General features: G+C 39.1%; 8 protein-coding genes across 8 annotated transcripts; 2 read left to right on the forward strand and 6 right to left on the reverse strand.

The window, feature by feature from the left end:
* Positions 1–308: 308 nt before the first annotated feature.
* On the forward strand, positions 309–2,705 carry LOC106359226. The gene has a single exon (XM_022690243.2). It carries the CDS (start codon positions 831–833, stop codon positions 2,679–2,681), a length of 1,851 nt encoding a protein of 616 aa, XP_022545964.2. The 5' UTR covers positions 309–830; the 3' UTR covers positions 2,682–2,705.
* A 93-nt stretch (positions 2,706–2,798) lies between these two features.
* Positions 2,799–5,032, reverse strand: LOC106361858 (probable splicing factor YJU2B). Its single transcript, XM_013801663.3, has 6 exons — positions 4,854–5,032; positions 4,275–4,417; positions 3,916–4,024; positions 3,665–3,824; positions 3,389–3,552; positions 2,799–3,308 (listed from the first exon to the last, which is right to left on the reverse strand). The coding sequence occupies exons 1-6, from the start codon at positions 4,854–4,856 to the stop codon at positions 2,943–2,945; spliced, it is 945 nt and encodes a 314-aa protein (XP_013657117.2). The 5' UTR covers positions 4,857–5,032; the 3' UTR covers positions 2,799–2,942.
* Positions 5,033–6,072: 1,040 nt separating this feature from the next.
* Positions 6,073–8,285, forward strand: LOC106361855 (uncharacterized protein At1g26090, chloroplastic). The gene is made up of 7 exons (XM_013801661.3): positions 6,073–6,536; positions 6,691–6,834; positions 6,918–6,992; positions 7,076–7,269; positions 7,357–7,528; positions 7,604–8,008; positions 8,093–8,285. The coding sequence occupies exons 1-7, from the start codon at positions 6,306–6,308 to the stop codon at positions 8,222–8,224; spliced, it is 1,353 nt and encodes a 450-aa protein (XP_013657115.1). The 5' UTR covers positions 6,073–6,305; the 3' UTR covers positions 8,225–8,285.
* On the reverse strand, positions 8,195–9,773 carry LOC106361856 (probable transmembrane ascorbate ferrireductase 4). Its single transcript, XM_013801662.3, has 4 exons — positions 9,565–9,773; positions 9,447–9,498; positions 9,144–9,340; positions 8,195–8,635 (listed from the first exon to the last, which is right to left on the reverse strand). Exons 1-4 carry the CDS (start codon positions 9,673–9,675, stop codon positions 8,294–8,296), a joined length of 702 nt encoding a protein of 233 aa, XP_013657116.1. The 5' UTR covers positions 9,676–9,773; the 3' UTR covers positions 8,195–8,293.
* A 120-nt stretch (positions 9,774–9,893) lies between these two features.
* Positions 9,894–13,179, reverse strand: LOC106361854 (protein decapping 5). The gene is made up of 8 exons (XM_013801660.3): positions 12,818–13,179; positions 12,505–12,605; positions 12,351–12,428; positions 11,340–12,275; positions 10,921–10,992; positions 10,629–10,796; positions 10,429–10,539; positions 9,894–10,316 (listed from the first exon to the last, which is right to left on the reverse strand). Exons 1-8 carry the CDS (start codon positions 12,969–12,971, stop codon positions 10,143–10,145), a joined length of 1,794 nt encoding a protein of 597 aa, XP_013657114.1. The 5' UTR covers positions 12,972–13,179; the 3' UTR covers positions 9,894–10,142.
* A 467-nt stretch (positions 13,180–13,646) lies between these two features.
* Positions 13,647–16,514, reverse strand: LOC106361851 (probable isoprenylcysteine alpha-carbonyl methylesterase ICMEL1). Its single transcript, XM_013801658.3, has 11 exons — positions 16,017–16,514; positions 15,859–15,935; positions 15,704–15,773; positions 15,527–15,607; positions 15,371–15,445; positions 15,109–15,210; positions 14,878–15,018; positions 14,543–14,608; positions 14,310–14,453; positions 14,113–14,203; positions 13,647–14,032 (listed from the first exon to the last, which is right to left on the reverse strand). The coding sequence occupies exons 1-11, from the start codon at positions 16,397–16,399 to the stop codon at positions 13,880–13,882; spliced, it is 1,383 nt and encodes a 460-aa protein (XP_013657112.1). The 5' UTR covers positions 16,400–16,514; the 3' UTR covers positions 13,647–13,879.
* A 154-nt stretch (positions 16,515–16,668) lies between these two features.
* LOC106361850 lies at positions 16,669–18,052 on the reverse strand. Its single transcript, XM_048737982.1, has 2 exons — positions 17,788–18,052; positions 16,669–17,698 (listed from the first exon to the last, which is right to left on the reverse strand). The coding sequence occupies exon 2, from the start codon at positions 17,692–17,694 to the stop codon at positions 17,335–17,337; it is 360 nt and encodes a 119-aa protein (XP_048593939.1). The 5' UTR covers positions 17,695–17,698; positions 17,788–18,052; the 3' UTR covers positions 16,669–17,334.
* A 171-nt stretch (positions 18,053–18,223) lies between these two features.
* On the reverse strand, positions 18,224–20,688 carry LOC106361849 (5'-deoxynucleotidase HDDC2). Its single transcript, XM_013801656.3, has 8 exons — positions 20,382–20,688; positions 20,160–20,284; positions 19,577–19,614; positions 19,159–19,269; positions 18,991–19,070; positions 18,852–18,888; positions 18,711–18,752; positions 18,224–18,616 (listed from the first exon to the last, which is right to left on the reverse strand). Exons 1-8 carry the CDS (start codon positions 20,616–20,618, stop codon positions 18,531–18,533), a joined length of 756 nt encoding a protein of 251 aa, XP_013657110.1. The 5' UTR covers positions 20,619–20,688; the 3' UTR covers positions 18,224–18,530.
* Positions 20,689–21,239: the final 551 nt, after the last annotated feature.

The following is a 21,239-nucleotide window of genomic DNA, read 5'->3' on the forward strand; positions in this document are numbered from 1 at the left end:
CAAGGGGTCCAATTTGTTTTCATTATTTTTGAAATAACCAACCATCATCTCTAATTGCGTGTTTGTCCGATTCGTAAGTTGCCGACACACCTCATCTTCCTTTTAAAAATTGCTTAATTTAAGGTATGAATACCAACATGCGAAACAACTACAAAACAACTACATACTTTTAATAGTAACAAAAACGTGTATATATATATATAGAGTTTTTTGTTACTATTAACTATATCTTGTGGTTTGTAACTTTCGCACCCTTACAAAAATAAAATGCCAGGTTAAATACTTAAAATTTCTAGTTTAATCATTACATATAATATTTTATACTATATGACTGGCAGAACCGGCCATAGAATGTAGAGAACGTATTAACATCTCAAAGTAAAATTGGATCAAATTTAATTTTCATAATTTATAAACTTGGAAACCAAAATAAATGTTTTAATATAATTTGTCAAATGATACTCAAGTGATAGGAAACTCAAGACCATTATTATTATTTTTTGTCTAACTACTCAAGACCATTCTATTGAATATTGATATATAGAGACTAAAAACCAATAACACTCATAGTATGTTAACTAGTATACTTATCAAAAACCAAAAAAGTGTATAAACTACTAATACATTTTAAGCTACTTATACACTAAAACCAACTAAATCGACCGAAATAATAAATCGACCCAAACATTTTTTTTTGTTGAACCAAATATAATTACGTACATCTGATTAGGAAAATTGTAAAGAAATTGAAGACCAATTGAAAAATAAACGAAAACCAGATTGTTAACCCTAGTAGTATATGTATCATCATCTAAGAGATCACCACTTGCATGAACACACGTTTGCATGGACAAAAAATGGCGGAATCATCGCTTCTCATGTTTTCAGCCAGGGACCTTCTCGCGACTCCGAGCCACGAACGCTTAGCGTACTTCGTCGAGCAACTCTACAAGCCTCATGAAACCTACGAGTACCAAGGCGCGCAAGCTCTCTACAAGTTCTGCGTCGCCAACTTCTCAAACTGCTTAACCCTAATGCTCCTCAAGGTGTATCTACATTCTCCCGACGACCTCATCAGGTTCCGAGCGATCAGTCTCCTCTCCGAAGCCCTCACCGGTCTAAGAAACCGCAGCTTCGAGCTCTCTCCCGTGGCACTCGATGTTATAAAGCCTCTTCTTGTTTCTTGCCTGACGATGCCGGAAGCCAAGAAGCCTGACACCAAGATGCTAAGAATAATCGTTTCTTGCGTAGCAAGAAATGCTATGAAGCTTGATCCTCACGGGTGGGACGAGCTTGGAGATTGTATGCTCACGCTTGTGAACACAGATCCTGTTAGGGCTTTCAATGTCTTTCTTGATCTGCCGCAACTCAGTGTTGGATTCATCAACCGGTTCTTTAAACACCTCATTGAAGAAATCGAGGATGTACTGTTGCTTAGTGATGAGCAAGATAGAGACGAAGAGTACTGGAGTCTAGCTCTTGAAACTGCTGTTAAGCTAGGGATTCAGCTTTCTAATTCAGAAAAGGGTTTGGATGTGGCAAGGGTGATTCTTGACACTGTTCTCAAGTCAGCTAATCTGCTTGTGAGGAAGGGTGAAGAACAGTTTCTTCAACGAGGGCTTGCCCATCTCGTGAAGTTCCTTGCGCTAGACGCTAACACGTGTAGATACAGTAGGAACCAATGCGGGTTTTTGTCAGAGTTTTCGTTCAAGATCTCGAGAATCGGAACACACACCAAAGAAGCTGCGATGAAGATCAATCTAATGGTCACGAAGCTTGAGAATCACGTCTCTGACCAAGCCTTCAAACTCAGCCCCTCTCAAGGGTTTGATCATGACTTGTACAACAAGTTAAAGACCATATCTGCTGTGGAGATCTTGAGAATGGTTGCATCAACTACGATGAACGACATGTCTAGGGAGATAGCAGTGGGACGACTCTACGATATGCTTTGTGACCACACTTCAAAGAGAGCAGAGATTGATGTTTCGGAGATGATACAGCTCAAGAAACCGCTTATGTATTGCCTCACTGAAGTAGGAGTTACCGAGAACACGTTCAAGATTCTCGGCAAGGTGGTGTTTCACGTTGTACATGAGTTACTGCAGTACCAAGAGGATAGATGGTTCGAGCTATGGGACTATATAGCATCAGAGTGCAGTACACAGTTCGAGAGAACCGTTTACATCTTCCAGTGCTTGACGATGATGCCTGATGATAATGAGTATGTGATTCATGCCGTTGGTAATCTACTCCCGGAGATAAGGACAAGGTTGAACCCACCAGGAGAGTTGTTGGTAGATAATAGCTCCTGGGTGTTGGCGTTTGTGGGTGGGTTCTGTGCTGCTATTCACTTGTTAGAGCTCTACACTAAATCAGTTGCGGAGACTGTAGATAAGATGGTTGATTCAGTGAGAGAGCTTGTGGAAAGAGGAATGGAAGTTGGGCTTGTGAGGAGAGCTTTCAGAGATCTTGAAAGCGTTGTGAAGAAACAGGTGGAGTGGTATGATGGTAATGAGTATAAATTCATCAAGGCTTTGCTTTGGAAGCTCTATGAGATCAAAGGCCTGAAAATGGAGAGTAGGATGGTGCTGTGGAGAATCAATGTGGTTCTTGAGAGGGGAACGCCCAATGTGGATAAAGAGCTTCCAGAGAGTCTACATAGCAACCTCATTGAATGACATGAAAGAACTTTCTCAACATCTTCCAAGGATGTTTCTTCAACCATTACACTCATCTTCTTGAACAAGCATATGTTTCTGTGTTACTGTTGTAGTAGACTCTTGTTGCAATGGCTCTTTAAAGATCCAAATCATTTCAATAATCTCATGTTGACTTATTATTACATAAAGACCAAAGTCGGAGTCAAATTTAATTTTCCACACGTATAACAAGTTGACCACTGATATAACTTTCTCAAAGATTCAAGCACAGTTACTAAACTACAGCTTCCTCACAGAAACTGTTGAGCTCTTAAACTTGTTTGCTGATGATGGGGTTTTAGACAATGATGAAGCTTTGAATCCTCCACTCAACAGACTCGACGCTGACGCTGCGCATATCTTCCTTCTCTTTGCCTCTAGATCCAATCTTTTCTTGCTCGACGACGACATAGAGTAAGACGACTCCGGAAAGATGGAAGATGCATGGATCAGCGCTCGTTTATCCTTTCGGTTCTTATCAAACTTGGTCTTGAACTTCACGTGTGATGCAGCTGCAACATCTTCTTCGCTTTTGGGAAGAAGTCTTATCCCCAAGCCTAGCTTCCTTGAAGCAGCCTCTTCTTCAGCTACACGTTTCCTTTGTCCCTGGAGAGAGCGAGTATAAAGTTAGAAAGGATGAATCAACAAAAAAAAAAGCGCAAGCGGAGACTTTGTAAGTAACTTACCCTAATCTGTGCACGTAGAGCTTTGTTTAGGGAGTAGTCATCTGCATGTCTTGCATCTGAAACTCGCTGGAGACGGACCAGAAGCGGTTCCGCTGCTTTCTTCTTCTGCAAATCGACTTCTTGGTGCTCTAAACGATAAAACGGGTCTGCAAGCTTTCCCTTCTCTGCATATATGGTTTATAAAATCATAATCGAGAACAAATAAGTCTGGAAAGCCAAAACACCTATAGAGATTGTAAAAGCAAACTTGTGGAAGAAGGTAGAAAGAAAACCAACCTTCCTCAGCAGTGAGCTCCATGGTTTCAGCGTCTTCAACGTCATATTCCTCAACCTTCTTCTGGGCACCACTAGTAATCACATACTCGCAGTTCTGAGGATCTGTCTGAATGACTATCTCCTGTTTGCAGCATGGTGCTTTCATCGCAAAGCTCCATATCTGACCATAATATAAGATATACACCTCAACACATAGTTATAAAGCAATCAAAAGGTAATATATTATTGCACATGCTCTCAATGGTACGTACCTTTGTAGAGTAATAGTTGCCAACTTGCTTCTTTTCAGCATTGAATCGAACACCCTTGGCAATCATAGAGTTGCAGCCACCACACCATATATTATACGGCATCTCGAACCTGAATAAAAAAAAAAAAGACAAATTTCAACCAAAGTGGCAGAGCCTCTGATCAATCAACCGAATGTAGAGCAGGGAGATAGACAAATTTGCCAGCAACTAAAGCCTAATACACACACTTTCTCCTACTTTTGATCATCACACACTGTTTGATGCTCTACATTCATGGGATTATTAGAGGAGCGTAATAAACAACTTATAAGAAGAATTAACCCAATAAGTAGCATGTCCTAAGTGATTATATATATTACCTAATGATAAGAATCCCTTCGCCTATCTTCTTTGCCCTCTCTCTGAGAGGATGCTGGCCTTGGAACTTGTTCAAGGAACCTTGATCGGGTGTCCATTCTGGTGGATAGTAGAAGTTGTCTGCCCTCGCAGCTGAAAGAGTCGACTGCAAAAAAAAAAAACAAAAGGACCAAGTTACAAAAACTAAAAACACCAAACTAAATAGGATCCTCATATAGATTTTTTCAAGTTTATAAGATACAAAAACTCAAGCAATTGATTCAAGTAGCCGAATCATAGAGGAATGATGCATAATGATTAGCACACGAAAATAAAACCCAATGAGAGTCCCCAATAAGTAATTCATTCGATTAGCTCAAACCTATAGAATTGTTGAAACCTCAAACTATCTATATGGACCGTACGCTAATCTATTAAAACCAAATCCCAGCACCTATAAGACAAGACCCTAAATCTCCAAATAAATCTAAACAATTGCAGATAAGAAAAATCAATCTTAGGGCTCCGGAGATCAATTTCAATCGGTGAACATACATGACTATTATTTGAAAGATCGATTGACAAAGACAAAGAGCACGTACCATCTTCTTCGATCGAGGTTGTTCAAATCCTTCTCCTCGTGTAAGATTTCAATCACAAATCTCTCTGTCTTCTGCCCTCTTATGTCCCTATGAGTTGTAGTAACGAAGTCTTGTTCTACCTCGAGAACGTTGCCGTTTTAATGTTGCTTATACACGCGGCTAGATGTCTTTTTTTCCCTCCGTGTCGGTTACGGGTGTGTTTTAATTTGGTTGAACCGGCCCAAATCCAACTCAAACCATACTGCAAATCAATTTAAAATTCGGAACCAGATATTATTATTATTATTATCTTCATTAATTATTAATGAACTAGATGTTTTGCCCGCACATGCGGGCTTAATCGTTTTACAAATATATATTAGTTTATATTTTATTAATTCAAAAATCAGTATGATAACTTATTATTTATGTTTTCAAAAAAATTAAACCAAACATCAAATTATATATATATATATGACGTAAATTTAAATAAAATATATATGTTTACTATTGTGCTAAAATTTTAAAAGAAAACATTCACATATTAAAAATATTTTAGTAAATATATTTATACAAATTTAGTTGACTAATATTTAATCATAAATTGTTTATTTGTTATTTCTAACTTTTATAACTGAAAAAAAAAATTAAGATAACAACACAATATATAAGAATTATCTTATTTTAAAAACAAAATTAGTATATGTTTATTATTGTGTTAAAATTTTAAAAGAAAACATTCACATATTAAAAATATTTTAGTAAATATATTTATACAAATTTAGCTGACTAATATTTAATTATAAATTGTTTATTTGTTATTTCTAACTTTTATAATTGAAAAAAAAATTTAAGATAACAACACAATATATAAGAATTATCTTATTTTTTTTAAAAAAAATTAGTATTATTAATAAAAATTCGTTTTTAATTATCTTTATAACTGAAAAATATGTTTTAAGATAACAACACAATGTAAAATTTATCTTTTTGAAAAAAAAAAAATATTATAAATAAAAATTCGTTTTTGATTATATAGTTAATTATAGATAAATTCATTAAAGGTAATATAGATATTAACCGCTCTAATTTTTAAAGTGAGAGCTCCGTTGCTAAAATTTACTTTATAGATAGATAAAGATTTGACAAATCAAGCTACAAATTGCAACTAAATAGTGAATTTTTTTTTTTACGATTATAAATTATAAATACTTTTATAGGATATGATATTCGTTTAATTAGTTGCAATTAGATGACCAAATAAAAGTTGAAAAAAAAAAAGATGACCAAATAAAAACATTTAGCTGAGATTATGGACACAAATGGAGCATGATCCATCCACATGAATAAAGTAGTTGGAAAATGTGAAGAGTTCGGTCTGGGTCGAACTCATGCGTCAATTGTGTGTCGCTGTGTCAAATCTCGTCACTCCTTTTATCACTAGCCAATCTGATATCTTACACACAGACAAAGATGGTGACTTTACTAGCTTCTTCTCTTACATCATGCTCAAGACCTGATCTCAATATCCTCTCATCTCTTGTGCGGACGTCATTCTCCAGGAAACACCGAGCAGCTTCTGTGGCTGTGGTGGTGGTGGCAACATCTTCCAGAGACGAATCTTCTCAGAAACCCACCAAATTCGTCACCTTTCTCGGCAAAGGCGGCTCCGGCAAGACCACCGCCTCTGTTTTCGCCGCTCAGGTCAACAAGAAAAAAAACACTCTTCTTGTATCTTTCTCATTGAATGTCTTATACCTGAAAGATCGAAGCTTTAAGATGTTTTGTTTCATCTGAAGAATGCTTGGTGTTGTTGTTACTAACTAATAACAAATTCAAAATGGCTTTTGTTCAATAGCATTACGCATTGGCTGGGCTCAGTACATGCCTTGTGGTACAGAGTCAAGACCCTTCTGCTGATTTCCTCCTTGGAACCAAGATTGGCACTTCTCCTACCTTAATCAACGACAATCTCTCCGTTATTAGGCTCGAAACAACTAAAGTAATGTCCCTCCTTATGTCTGTTACTGTTAATAAAGTTCGAACATTTCTCAACAATTAATAATTCCTGGAAAAACAATGCAGATGCTTCTAGAACCTCTGAAACAGTTGAAGCAAGCAGACGCTCGACTTAACATGACCCAAGGTGTTCTTGAAGGGGTAGGTATGTGATGAACGCAGCTTCATTATCTGCTAGTGTTAAGAAAGAATTGTTGGGATTTTAAGTTCTCTTTGTGAAGTAGGTAGTTGGAGAAGAGCTAGGAGTGCTTCCAGGGATGGACTCAATCTTCTCAATGCTTGAACTCGAGAGGCTCGTTGGTTTCTTCAGGCAAGCAACCCGAAAGAACCACAAGGGAAAGGCTTTTGACGTTATAGTTTACGATGGTATCAGCACTGAGGAAACTCTTCGGATGATTGGTTTAAGCAGTAAAACAAGGTCTCATTATGTTCTTTTTTTGTCTACTGTGTTTTCTTTTCTTTTCCTGCAACTTTTATTTAAGTAGTACATGGGATTTGTTGGCAGGTTGTATGTGAAATATCTGAGGAGTCTGGCCGAGAAGACTGATCTTGGGAGGCTAACAAGTCCTTCCATCATGAGATTTGTTGATGAGTCGATGAACATAAGCGGCAACAAGTCGCCTTTCGATGGTCAGACAAGTGTTGCCATGTGGGATACTTTGGAACGTTTCTTGGAGGTATCTATTTGTTCCATCATAACTCAGCTCCTTCAACAAATTTATCTCTGAGGTTACTTGTGGATGTTTTTATAGACTGGAGCTTCAACGTTGAGAGATCCAGACAGATTCAGAAGCTTTCTTGTAATGGATCCAAACAATCCCATGTCTGTTAAATCCGCATTACGTTATTGGGGTTGTACAATACAAGCAGGATCTCATGCTTCTGCCGCTTTTGCTATATCTTCTTCTCCTTCTTCTGAGTCGAACAAAATCACAAGAGAGGAGTTTGTGCCGCTGTCTTTCGCTTCTGCATCAGTTCCATTTACTAGTAACGGTCTGGACTGGGACAAGATTCTGCTGGACCAAGCGAATTGTAGTGTAAGGGAGCTTCTTTCTGGAACAGTTAGCTTGACACCACCAGTAACGTTTGATACAGCAAAGAAGTCAGTGACTCTGTTCATGCCAGGGTTTGATAAATCAGAAATCAAACTGTACCAGGTAAAGAAAAAGAAACATCTCATATCTCAATTTGGACTCTCTTTGATTAGCTGAAACGTATCTTTGCTTTTGATGAAACTGCAGTACAGAGGAGGCGCAGAGCTATTGATAGAAGCTGGGGACCAAAGAAGAGTGATTCGTTTACCTTCTCAGATACAAGGAAAAGTTGGAGGAGCCAAGTTTGTAGACAGAAGTCTAATCGTCACAATGCGTTAATACAGAAACTAATTTGTACACCAGAGAGATGTGTAGTTATTAATACAAAAACAATTTTTTTTTTTTAACTCAAGAAGTCAAACATTTGGGACGGTCTTGAGATGAATAAACGAGTTTCTCATTCCCAGAATGGCTATTCTGATACTTTGGCAAAATAGCAGCTGTTATGACAACGCCACTGAGCAGAACCAAACCGAGACCAAGAGCGTTGACGACCGTTGATTCATGACAGCGTCTTGGGACGTTTTTCTTGGTCTGAAGGAAGGTTAGCTTTTCAAGTAGTCCGGTCTCGGCGGTGGCAATGGCTAGACCGTAGGTGTAGAGTCCGAGGAAGACATGCCATGGAAGAAACGTGGTTCTTGTTGTCCGTACTTCTCCTCTATGCCAGAAGCTCATGAACCCAGTCACCCACTGCAACACAACGTCATAACTAATAAATATTCATGCAGTAAGAAAACGTAATTACAATCAAACCCCGCATCTATTAAAACGAACTATTGACGCCCCTTAAAGAGCCTCGTGTCGTGGGGTACTTACTGCACTGAAATAAATAGGACATAGCGTATAGACTGAAGTGACAATAATGAATGGTTCTTGTTTAATATTTAATTAATAATTTAGGGGGAATCTTGTCAGTTTCCGTAACAATTAGAAACTAATCCCAAGTGGGTACTCAGTTTCTTCCTCAAGTCATTCTTTACATTATTGATTGAAAATATATTTTTTTTAAAAGGAAAAATAATAATGACAGCAACGGGTAATCCAACCTTTTGAAATAATTTTTTTTAAAAGAAAGCATCTATAGTCTTTTCACTTTTGTATTATGGATTTGATAATGCATTCATTAAAAATGTCAGATGATTATTATAATAATTGAATAAAATTAATAATGTTGGTGATAAAAAAAAAAGGGACGGACCTGAGCAGCGAAGAGAGAAACAGAGAGTAGACCCATCCAAGAATGGAGACTGTAGAAGTTTGAGAAAACTCCAGATTGATATTGGAACTTTGTCCATATCCCAAACACAGCAGAGACCAATGCCATTCCTTGTAGCCATAGATGAACTGCTTTCTTTGTTTTTCTTGAACCAGGCAACCATCTGTGTATCAGAATCGCTGCATTAATCAAATTTCCAGTTAATCATTAAATTATTCAAGATAAAGAGATGAAACCTTGAAAAGGGTAAGAAGAGAGAGAGAAAGAGAGACGGATCACTACTACCTTCTCCACTTACAAGAATGAAGCCAATTACCATCAGCAGAGGATGAAGAGTCTACAATAGGACAAACTTAATTAGAGAGAGATCCAGTTGAAATCAACAAGGAGCTTCAGGAATTACAGAGTATGTGAGGCCTTGATGAGGGACGAGCAAGAGGGCCCAGTACACAACCAAAACCGCGATTACTAAACCCGAGAGTCTCGCAAACAAGACAAGTGAAGCACTTCCCATTCTATTATCTCTCTTCAAAATTGACTACAGTGTGTGAGTACGCTCCCAGACTTTAAAAGTTGCAGACAAAGCGATGCGTCCAATTATTACAAAAAAACATTATGGATCTATGCATATGGACCTCTCTCTTTATCTCCTTGTACGGCCCATTTTATCTAAGGCTGCTAAGTACTCTCAAAGTCAAAATCTTGACTTTCAATTTCTAGAAGGAAAGAAGCTTAAGAAACAAAAGAAAATGTCACTGAATACTGAAAGACTGGTATTACAAAGTCTTTGAAACAAAGATCCCAAATCAAATTGATACACTCGAAAACCACACAAGGGGGGGTTTCTCTAACAACAAAAGCATTACATAAGACTCAAGTTTGTTTTGTTTTATTGCAACATACCAAAAGCAGATGATAAGCTCCTTCGGATTCCGAGTCTTTTAGAAATCCTTTTAGCACAACTTTTAGGGAAATACGATTTCACACGCCTCTCCCTTGGCCACGACCACCATACCCGTAGCCTCCACCACCACCACCGCACCCATTATAGCCGCCATAGCCACGACCACCATAACCACCACGTGAATGACCGTTTCTACCATAACCACCACGACCTCCTCGGCCTCCTCTGAATCTTGAGAACTCACCAAATGTCTGGAATCATACCAAATACCGTTTGTCAAATGTCAATGAGTTTCTCTTCAGATTCTGGAACTAATTATGTCCAGCCTGCTTTTTGACCGAAGAAATATACTATAGATTGTACCTCAGTATCTAGTTTACGTAGCTCTGAGAACCTAGGCCTTGCATTTTGGGAATCTCGGTCCCCGGAGTTTGATGATAGGCTATCGAAAAAGTCGTCTTTGTTGTAAACAGGCTACATCAATAAAACAATTAAGGCATATGAGACCAGAGAGGGGGATGGAACATGGCGGTTTTACTTTATTATAAGTTTACTTGACTTACTTTGACCTCGACCTTAGGCAGCTCAGGTTCATCAACGATTGGGAAATCATCATCACCATCACCATTGGTGCTCTTCCCAAGATGACCCCAAACTTCATCCTTATTGAACTTTTCATTCATCGCCGTGAAGTCAAAATCTTCAGTGAACTTCATTACCTGGTGTGATCGCTGCCAACAAGGAGGATTATTAGCATACTTGGCTATGATTCATGAGCTTACTTTAACTAGTAGATGTTAGCAAAAACCATTAAATGCCTCGACACATTCTAAAAATGAGAGAGAAGAATATTACCCCTGCTCCTCTTCCCCTTCCTCTCCCACGTCCCCTGTAACCATTATAGGTTGGGAAGGAATGCCCGTTTGGCTGAGAAAAAAAAATCAGCAAACGAGATCAACTAATCATCAAACAATGAAGACTTGTATGTAGACATTCAAGAAGAAATCTAATACAGACCAAGGAAGGAACCAAGAGAGATTTTCATGCCTCTTTTACAAAGAAAAAAGAGGCTTAGGATGGGTATTACCACAGGTGCAAATATAACAGCTACAGGTTATTCAAGCAAATGGAAGATCATATCAAGTTCGTTACTCCTCAAAAAAAATTCTCTAGAATTCAAGGGTCGTTCTCATATCAGTAAGTGAAGTAGCAAATATCGTTTAAAGGGATGACAAGCAACTAAATAGATTTGGAAATTTGTGTAAGTTCAAAACCTTATGAGTTGGCCTTGCAGAGGAAGGCAATGGCAGTATTGGGGGTTGGGCTTCTGATGTAACTGAAGCAGATTGTTCCAAAGCAGCTGATGATGATACTTGAACCACCTCATCATCTTTACCAGCGTTGTTAGAGGGTGGGGACAAAGAGACTGACGCAGATCCAGACTGCAACAGTTGGCCAGGAGTAACCAACAAAGGTTTTGGCTTATCTTGGCTGATGGAACTAGAAACTTTAGAATCAGGAGCAGATGCTAATGGTGTTGCCTGTGGCACAGATATAGGATCAGTAACTAGTGGCAAGCCAGCACTTGTATCAGTGGCTCTAGTAGTTGGTAGAGAAAAGGGAAGCAAATTAGTATCCTGAGATAGGGTAGGAGGTGCAGCAATAGGAGCCTTGTTCGAAAACAAAGGAGGTGCCATCTCTGAAGCTAGGGAAGGAGATGGTGCTGACTGCAACGTTGATTGGAGGCCTGAAGACAGCGTCATAGGTAAACCAGTAAAAGGCAAAGAACTGGGTGCTAGAGCTTGAGAACTGCTACTATAAGGAAACAGTGACGAAGGTGGTTCCGGCAAGCTTGAGCCCTGCAAATTTGATGAGCCAGCAGGTGGAGGGGCATTAAAGTTAGGATACGGAATGGGTTGCGGCAGGGAACCGGGCATAGGCAGCCCATGAGGAGGCCGAATCAAAGACTGTTGATGCAACTGGGGAAGGCCATTGGGAGGTGGGGTGTAGTATCCTTGCCAATACATTGGTGGTTGAGGTGAGGCTCCCCAAGGAGCAAGATTTCCACCAGGCTGATACAAAGGCATTGAGTTTTGGAATCCCATCCCATGCTGCCCAGGTTGTCCATTATGAGAACTAATGTCAGGCATTGAACTGCTCACGGCGGGAGGCAAGCCACTAGATGTTGGGATCGGGCTAGGATAATGAGACTGCAAAACAGAGACAATCGGGGCATGAAGACACATCTCTACAAGATTACTCTACAACATCTCCATTATATTCACCTGAATTATAGCAGGATCATTGTTTAAGGTAGGTGGAGCTGGAGGCTGAACTGGTGGAGAGGCTTTGACTTGCAAATCCTGCCAATAACAAGAAGAGTCAGTGCACAAACAGAGATAGTTACATCAAAGCATACGCACAATCCTGTTTGGATACCTTGATATCGGTTCCACGGAACAATATGTACTCATAAACTTTCTCACTTGGAGGAACTTGAGGACCATCTTTTTTCCTTCCTTCAGTTCCAAATGATCGGACTACATACGTTGAAAATCACACAGATCAGTACATACTAAGCTTATTCAAAGATTCACCAACAGTTTCAAGACTTTGATTACAATCTGATGAGCTTAGATAGTAGACATGAGCACAACTTATTAATGAAGATCCAATCACAAGAGCACACAGGGATAGATAGAGCATAAGAGTTATACACTACACATCTAACAATCCTGAGACGGAATCGTACCGTTTTGAAGTCCGATACTGGATTCATCGGTGTTGATGTTGTAAAGGATGCCTTCGTATCTGATCTCGCTCTTGGAAGTCAAACTAATCAAGCTCCCTACGTAAGAATCTGCCGAGGAGGAGCTCGATTTCGCGCCCGTGTTATCAGTCGCCATACCGGATCTATATCTCTCTCTTTCGCCAAATCCACAAACAAAGAGAGAGAGAAATAAACCAGAGTCGAGAAAGGGCAAAGCAAAGATCCCCTTCGAGAGAGAAAGCTACAGACAATTAGGGTTTACTCTGATTTGGGGGAGATGAGATCGAGAGAGAGCATCTCTTTCTGATTATCCGTAAAAAAACCCCCAAGAAAATATGTATATTACCATAATAGCCTCGTCTAGTAACACTAGCTTTCATCTTCTAACTAATTGTAGACCGCCACGTGTCTAAGTACGGAGGGCCTCGCCGTCATTCACCAATGATGTTCTCACAGCCAGTGGGCTACGAGCCACTCCAATTGCACGGCTCGTGTTCGTATTGATTAGCCTGTAGGCTGTATTTACAAGTGTAACCCTGTTCCTGTGAATAATTTACGCTCGGAGCCTGTGTTGATTGGTTCCGTAAAACGACTGCGTTTAAGCTTAGCGACAACCACGAAGACGCACAACAAAGCCACTGATTAGCCTTTTTCTTATGAAGCATTGTGCTTTAACATTTTTTTTTAATATTCATGCTGCTTTGATACATAACCTATTGTTTTCTTGTATTGACTTTTCTTGTAAAGAGCTTATCTTCCTGTTCAATACTGGCAACTCAGGAGAAGACCAATACAGTTTAATGAGGCTAACTAAATAAAGACTTTTTTTATTCACTGATCTTTGTTGTTCTACAATTACACAAACCGAGAATGACAAAAGAATCAACGTGTATTGCAAACTGGAATACAGTTCATCATCATGTTCAGAGTTCAAAACCACTCCGTATCTTCCAAGTATAATGGTTCTTCTGTCTCCTTGTTAAGTACTATACACAGAAGGAGTTTACTTCACTCTGCTCTACTGGGAGATAGAGAGAGTGAAAGTTAGAACGGACTGACCCAGTGAGCCAACTTCAACATGAATTCAGGCACAAGACGCCTTCTGTCTACGCTTTTACCAACCACTTCTGAGTCGCCTCCCAGGACCACTGATACTATATCTTCAAACATCTCATCTACTCCACCTCTCATTGGATCCTAACATATATAAACCAAGTTTCTAGATCAAATATTCAGGTTCTTTTACGAATAGACATTCAAGACCTGCCATTTTGTACCTGAAGAAACAGATCCGTGTGTGTTTTCCCCTCGTAAAGGATCACTTCTGCTTTACCTCCAAGTCTCTGGAGGGTTTCCGCAAAAGATTTACTACAAAAAAAAAAAACAACGCACGAGAAGTTCAATCACCATATCAACCACCTGAACTACATGAGACAAGACATGCACACACAAGGCTATTGAAGTTTAGCCATACCTTGCATCTGAAGGGATGGAGTAGTCAGCAGTACCATGGAATAGAATAATAGGTGGGAGACGAGCAATAATGTGTTTAAGATTTGGATTTTGCACTACTAGTTCAGGAGAAAACTGACTTAATGATTCCTCTCCTTCCATGATGCTGCGGAAAACAAAAGTCACACGTTAAACCTTAGGTTGCTCTACAGGTCAGGTGAGCATCTTAAGCTATTCCAAGATTTGATATTATACCTCAGGAAAATGGAACGATAGAGTCCCCTGCTATGGAAGTGATCTACAAGGCTCAGAAGGTTGTACCTGTAAATCATGATCACAGAAATTTCAAAGGAAAGTAAAACAGATAATTGTTAAGTGTAAAACATTTTCTATAACTTCTTAGTCTTTAGTTGGATATAAGACATGAATCTACTTGCTTCATTAAGCTGCTCTTTGAAATAACGCTATGCGATTATCTACAACCATTTCACGAAAATTACTCGAAAATAAACTTGTTTATAACAGCTTATTGAGACGTCTCAATTCCATTATTCCAATGTCATTATTCTGGGATCAGAAGAAAGGCTTACCCTCCGGAGAGGCCAAAATAAGCATTTATCTGTGAACTACTCCAAGAAACACTGTCCCCTTCCCCTGACTCTTTAACAACCTGATCTACAAGGGTGCAAGCAGCGATATGTGCACCAGCAGACTGTCCCATCAAATAAATTCTACACGACAAAAAAAAATCAGAAATCAGTGAGCTAGAAATCTAAAACTTGAGAGCTTCCCTGTTCAAGAGTTGGCCACAGGATTAATACCGGTTTGGATCACCACCATACTCAGCAATATGATTACAAATATATGAGATGCCACAAGAAGCATCTTTGACCATGTCACTAATAGATCCCTGAGGAAAATTCCTGTATAAGAAAATTTACTACCAGTGAGATGGGAGAAACTGTAAATCAAAACATTAACCAAAAACAAAAAACTGTATAATGGAAAGTGATGGAAGATAAGAGAACACCATAACATTCATTGTGCCAGAAAATAAAACCTTAAGCCACACATAATAATAACCTGTAATCGATGCATGCGACAATAATATCTCTTTCTGATAACTGCTGTCCTAAAAGAGAACCCCACGCCTTATAACTGTATCAAACACAATTCTGTAAGACGACAATTGCAGTTCTTCCTCAACGCAATAGCATGAAAACAGTGTCCATAACTCACCCAATAATCCATGCTCCACCAGTGACAAACGCCACAACAGGTTTAGGACCATCGGAGTTCTTAGGTAGATACAAGTCAAGCCTAAAGAAACCAAAACCAAAACCAAAACCAAAACAAAAAAAATAAAGCATCTACTAGTCTCTGAAACAGAACTGATAAGCAGTAACGGAGCATGACCTGTTCCTTGGTTGATCACCGTAAACAATACTTCTCCGGACGTAAGGAGAGAAGAAGTAGTAATATCCCACTGCAAAGTAAAAGTCCGAACCTTTAAGCAATGGAACTTTATAGTGACAGTAACAAGATCAACACTAAAACAAATCTACAGGAACCTTGAACAAAGCCTGGCATTAGTAAGAAAGCATAGCAACCAAGAGCCATAAACCTTGTGATCCATCTATACCCTACCCTGAACAACAGTTTTCGAATCAGTGATCAATTACAAACAAACCCAACAACGAAAGATCATTTCTTTTTCTGTCATAGATACCCAAGATAGCTCAGGAGCTTCAAGCACAGACGAGTCAACAAGAAAGTCTCAGCAGCGGCGTGTGTAACCTCCTGAGCGATAGTTTGTTGGCCGTTATCACCGCCGTCGGTTCCGTTAGTACGATCGGGAAGCGCGGAGAGGCAGTTATTATCGCTGTTGGAACGACGCCGTTTGTTGTGATACCAAGCGGTTAAGCCGCCACCACAGTTGGTGGCGAGAGCGGAGGCGTTGAAGGTGGAGGCGCGGGAGAGGAGAGGCTTGACGGTGGTGGTGGTGGTTGAGGGATAATCGTCGTAGATCAGAGGCTTGTACATGGCTTGCTTCGCGAGTGGTGGTGATTTAGGGGGAGGGAGGTATGAGAATGGGAGAATCTGCGACGGCATATTCTCCTCCTCTCTGTTATCCGATTGGCTAATTTTAGGATTACAGAGAAGTCGGAAACTGTTAGTTGTTGAGAATCGAGTGAGTGAGTGAGATGTGTGGGATGAGAAAAATGGTTAGTATGTTTTACTTGTTCAGATTCAAAAATGGTTCCACGTGGCTTGAGTGATTTGATTTTTTATATTTACTCAAACCACGTAGAAACAACCATTCCTTCATATCTGACTGAGAAATCAAAGTCTTTGAAGATGTAAGAAGGAGCTTGTAGATGTTAATAATTTTGCTTTGCCTTGACGAAGTCGATGATGAAGTCAATGATGCATATGTCATTTTCCCATAGAGTATGTGACATGATGAAGTATATTGTGTTTCTTGAAGCTCTTGCATATAGCTGCGGGGATCAGTGCAATGACCATGGGTTGTTAAAAATTGGTGAGACTTATATAAGCAGGGGGTTCTTGAAATGTTGGGTGCCATAAACATTTTACTAAGGTTTTAATAAAAAAAAAAATTAACAAATTTGGAGGGTTTTTCTAGTGTAAATTGTTTTTTAGAAAATTGGAGTCTTAGTCCAATGTTTCACTTCGTTATGCTCAGGACCGCCTCTGTATATGAGTAAGGCCTGCATTGGTTGGTTTCACAGCTAGAATATTGGCTATGAAGAGATCGGTCATGAGATCTCATCTGCAAGAACCTTGACAAGTGACAAAATGATATTGACTTCCTCCAATTATATTGGAAAACAGTGGAAGATTGTACATGAGTTAAGAAAGTTCTACAATATTACAGCCTTGTCTTAGCTACCTACTATCTCTTCTCCTTGTCTTTCAAGAGAGAGGTTTGAATCTGTCTCCTTAAGCTTCTTTATTCGTGATCAATAACACTAACATGAATTTAAAGCAAAGAAGATGAGTATTAATCTCTGTTTTTTTTTTCGCTATTTGACATCTAGAATGTCAGAAGAATCTTCATGGCGCCAGAAGCTTCCAAACACAAACTCCTTGTTCATCGATAGTTCTTGCAACATTCCTTCAATGTCTTCAATGCAATTAAATCTTGACGAGCTTTCTTCAAAGCCAAACCCATTACCACACAAATGCTCCTCTTTGACAACATCCTCCTCCATACTTGGTTGCAAGGTCTTTCCACATCTTCTCTTCACAAACTTCTTCACCTTCTGAACAAGTTTAAGAGGAATCTTGAAGAACACAAACCCAGTAACTTGCAACACAAGGCACTGGCAGCAGCACGACAGGACAACACAGTCTGCTACAAACGCACCACAATCTTCTTCCATCACTCTGTGTTATGCACAAAACTTCAAGGTTTACAAAAAGATACTATATAGAATGCAAGTGCATAGACCACGTGAGGATTGAGACATATCTACCGGCATATTTAGGAATCTTGACGTCAATAGAACTGTAGCTGCTTAAAATCTTGTTCCCTCTGATACTATTCAACAACATGAAGGTGGTTCATCAAAAGGGCAAATAGGTCTATTTTCATCTTATATTTGGCAAATTTAGTCAATTGACCAGATGTCAATGAAAAGTTTGGTGACATAAAGGAAGATTGTTGACTTATTATTAGCTTAACATTGAGAGGACATGATAAGTAAGTATAGATGCAGAAGTGACTTCTCATGTAAGAAAATGAAATGTCTTTACGCCCCGACATAGTATTTTTCACGTTGTCCTGTTATCATCTGTTCTTTCATAGTTTCAGACTGGACCAACCAGAGGATTTCATTTGAGGTGCTAACCACTCTCTAATGAGTTTTGTTTCTGATAGGTACACATTTACGTCTCTTCTTACATCATGAGTGAAAAAAAAATCTGACTCAATCAGAATCAGATTAGGAACCTCGAACAAGGGTTTTGATAAAACAAACTCTGATCCACTTCTCTGAGCAACAAGAATGTCTTAAAAAGTTTGGTACTACTTAACAAGCAACTGAAAGGGAAGTTAAAAACCAGGTGTTTGTGTTCGTTGCACAACAAAATTGAAAATTTCACCAGAAAAGCTTGCACCTTTTGGTTCAAGAGGCATCTGCTTTGGTTTTGAAGTTTGCTCTGAAGATTCCTAGTGTTGATAGTTGTGGGAGATGAAAGCTATGACGCAACTGGATTACTATCTCTGTCTTTTTGTCAACTGGGATCTTCTCCTCGCGTTGATCTCAGCAGCCCAGCTCTTTCCAATTTCGGTTTGAAACTTGCCTGCATTTGCAATCGGAGGAGCAAAGGTATTTTGATGAAACCAGATGATTTCGACTTTAAAACTGTAAAACAGGGAATGAGATAGTTTCTATACCTGCTGTTGATATGAAAAACTCGTCGAGCACTTTCCCGTGTTCTGCCACAATGATCAAACGTCAACTCAGGTTTCTTGGGATGTATAGTAAGAGTGATAACAAGCACACCTGATTTTAAAAAGATAAAGATTGAGATTTACCTGATTCATATTCTAGTGCCTGGAGAATCATCTCAACCTTAGAGCCGCAATTACAACAAGGGGTCAGTGTAAGGTATAGTGTAAGTTGTTAACTATTAACAGGCGACAGCCGTAGATGGTTGCAAACTCAAAACCATACCTTATCAAAGTCTTTTACAAGATTTGCCTCTAAAGAAGCATTGTTCTCATACTCCAGCCAAAGTTCGGTGATCTCCTCAGCTGCTCGTTAACATTTTTGACTTATCAAACTATTGATCTGGAAACCAAAACATTAGTAGATGACGGGAGCAAAGGTGTACATATATACCTCTTAAGCCTCCACCCAGAACTTCGCACATCTCCTCTAAAGCTGCTTTCTCTCTCCTACTCTTTTCTTCCTTAGGCACACCATCAGATGGTGTAATATCTCCAACAATGGCTGTTCAGAAGCCAGAAAGAAGTCAAGGCTTTACCAATTTGGTAGGATTTAAGTTCCAGAAGAAAAGCATGAATAGAGAGAAAGAAACCAAACGTGGTCAGCTCTTAACACATGTTTTTTAAAAGCATTGAGACAATTGACAAACGAATCCAAGTACATCTGTCATAGATCCTACCCTACTCAGGCCTTTGAAGCTATATAAGTTTGTATCTTCCAAACCAACCTGTAGTTTTTCGACGAAACTTAACTAACTAGGAGAAGAGATCATTCACTGGAAACAAGGATTAAGGAACAAATGTGTAATTACCTTCAGCGATGTCATGCACAATTGCCATTTTAATACACCTGTTTAAGACATCAAAAGAAAGAAAGAAAGATTCAATAAGCTATAGCCATAAAACAAGGGGATATATTTTCTATAGTTTAACAACCCAAGAGCCTAAATCTCACTTTAAATTTAATTGTTCACGGATCTTCTTCCTACCTTATCCTTCTATCAAATTTCTAAACATGTGTGATTTAAATGACAAACATTTATAACCATAGCTAAATGTCGAGGCACACAAATCAACTAAGGACTATAACTGGCATTTATAGCACCAAAACAAATTTGTTAACTTGAGAACACTAGCTGCTTCACTTAAAACTCTCGAGACATTTTCACTACACTAAGAGTTCCACGAAAATGCCACTTTCTACAGATAAAGTCTATAATATAAGTCTCAGTCACTACCATCCCCATCAACTCTCTCTCAGTTTCTCCTTACATACCCACACACTGATAAAACCAAACACTTTTAGAAGATAAGCGTACGCATAGTAACAATCTAAACAATAGCCTTCCTACGACATCTCAAAAAAAAACTTGAGGAGGGAAGGCAAGCACCAACCTTTCTCGGTCAATTCCAGTAAGATCACCAGCAATGAGGGCCATTAGAGACATACGGTACATGTGATCAGCAATCGATTCAGCTCCATTAATCCCCTGATTGATCCATCCTTTTCTCTTCGTCGTCTACACAACCAAAAAAAAAAACAAGGCAACTCCAAAATAAAAAGATCCTAACTTTGGATTTTTGGAATCTATATGGTTTCTTCTCAGACACACATACCTTGAGCCGATGGCACAAGGTTAGGAAATCGATGGAAGACGACACAGAAGAGGCGTGGTTCGTGGAGCTACCCCCGTCGGAGAAAGGTTTCTGGCACCGGACGGCGAGGATCGTGGAGCTCGGAGTGGGGTTTTTGAGGAAGAGGAGGTTCTTAGAGGGGGAAGGGAGTGATGAGCGGTGGTTAAAAGGCCGGTTCAGCGGCGGGGAGATACGTGTAGCTGGAGTGATCACCGCCATTGATGATGCGAAGAATCTATGAGAAAGAAAAAAAAGTAGAGCCCTGGTCGGGACGAGACGAGACGAGAAGCTGGTTTTTCTGCATCGGGTCGGGTTTGGGTTACCCGTTTTACGTTGTGACGTCAGCAAAGAAAGAGAGCCGGCCCAATGACCGACTTAGAGCATAGTTTTCGAAAAAAAAAATATTAAAATAAATAAATGGTTTATTTGTCAAATAATCAAAAAAAAAGAAAATTAGATTTTGTGAGAGAGAGTAGAGAGAGATAGGAAGAGAAAGTAAGAGAGAGGAGGGAATTTTGGTTAGTTAGTATATTTATGTTTTTTTCATGTATATAGGGTGTAATTTCTTATAAATAAAAGTAATGAACCTGTTTTTTTGAAAGTTCACTGTACTGAATCCGGATCATCACTGTAGCGCGGACTCTACGATATGTGGCGACCCACGATTAATCTGATTAATAATTTTTTTTGTTTAAAACAAAAATCAAACAGAAAAAATATAATAATAAAAAAATACTTTATGAACTCCTTCCATAGGTTCACAAATGGTGATCCAAAGACCGAATCGAAATTGATGGAATATGTTTATTGTTTACCAAACCGTATCGTACCGTCGATTTA

Source organism: Brassica napus, chromosome A8 (genome assembly GCF_020379485.1).
Source record: "Brassica napus cultivar Da-Ae chromosome A8, Da-Ae, whole genome shotgun sequence".
Lineage (NCBI taxonomy): Eukaryota > Viridiplantae > Streptophyta > Magnoliopsida > Brassicales > Brassicaceae > Brassica > Brassica napus.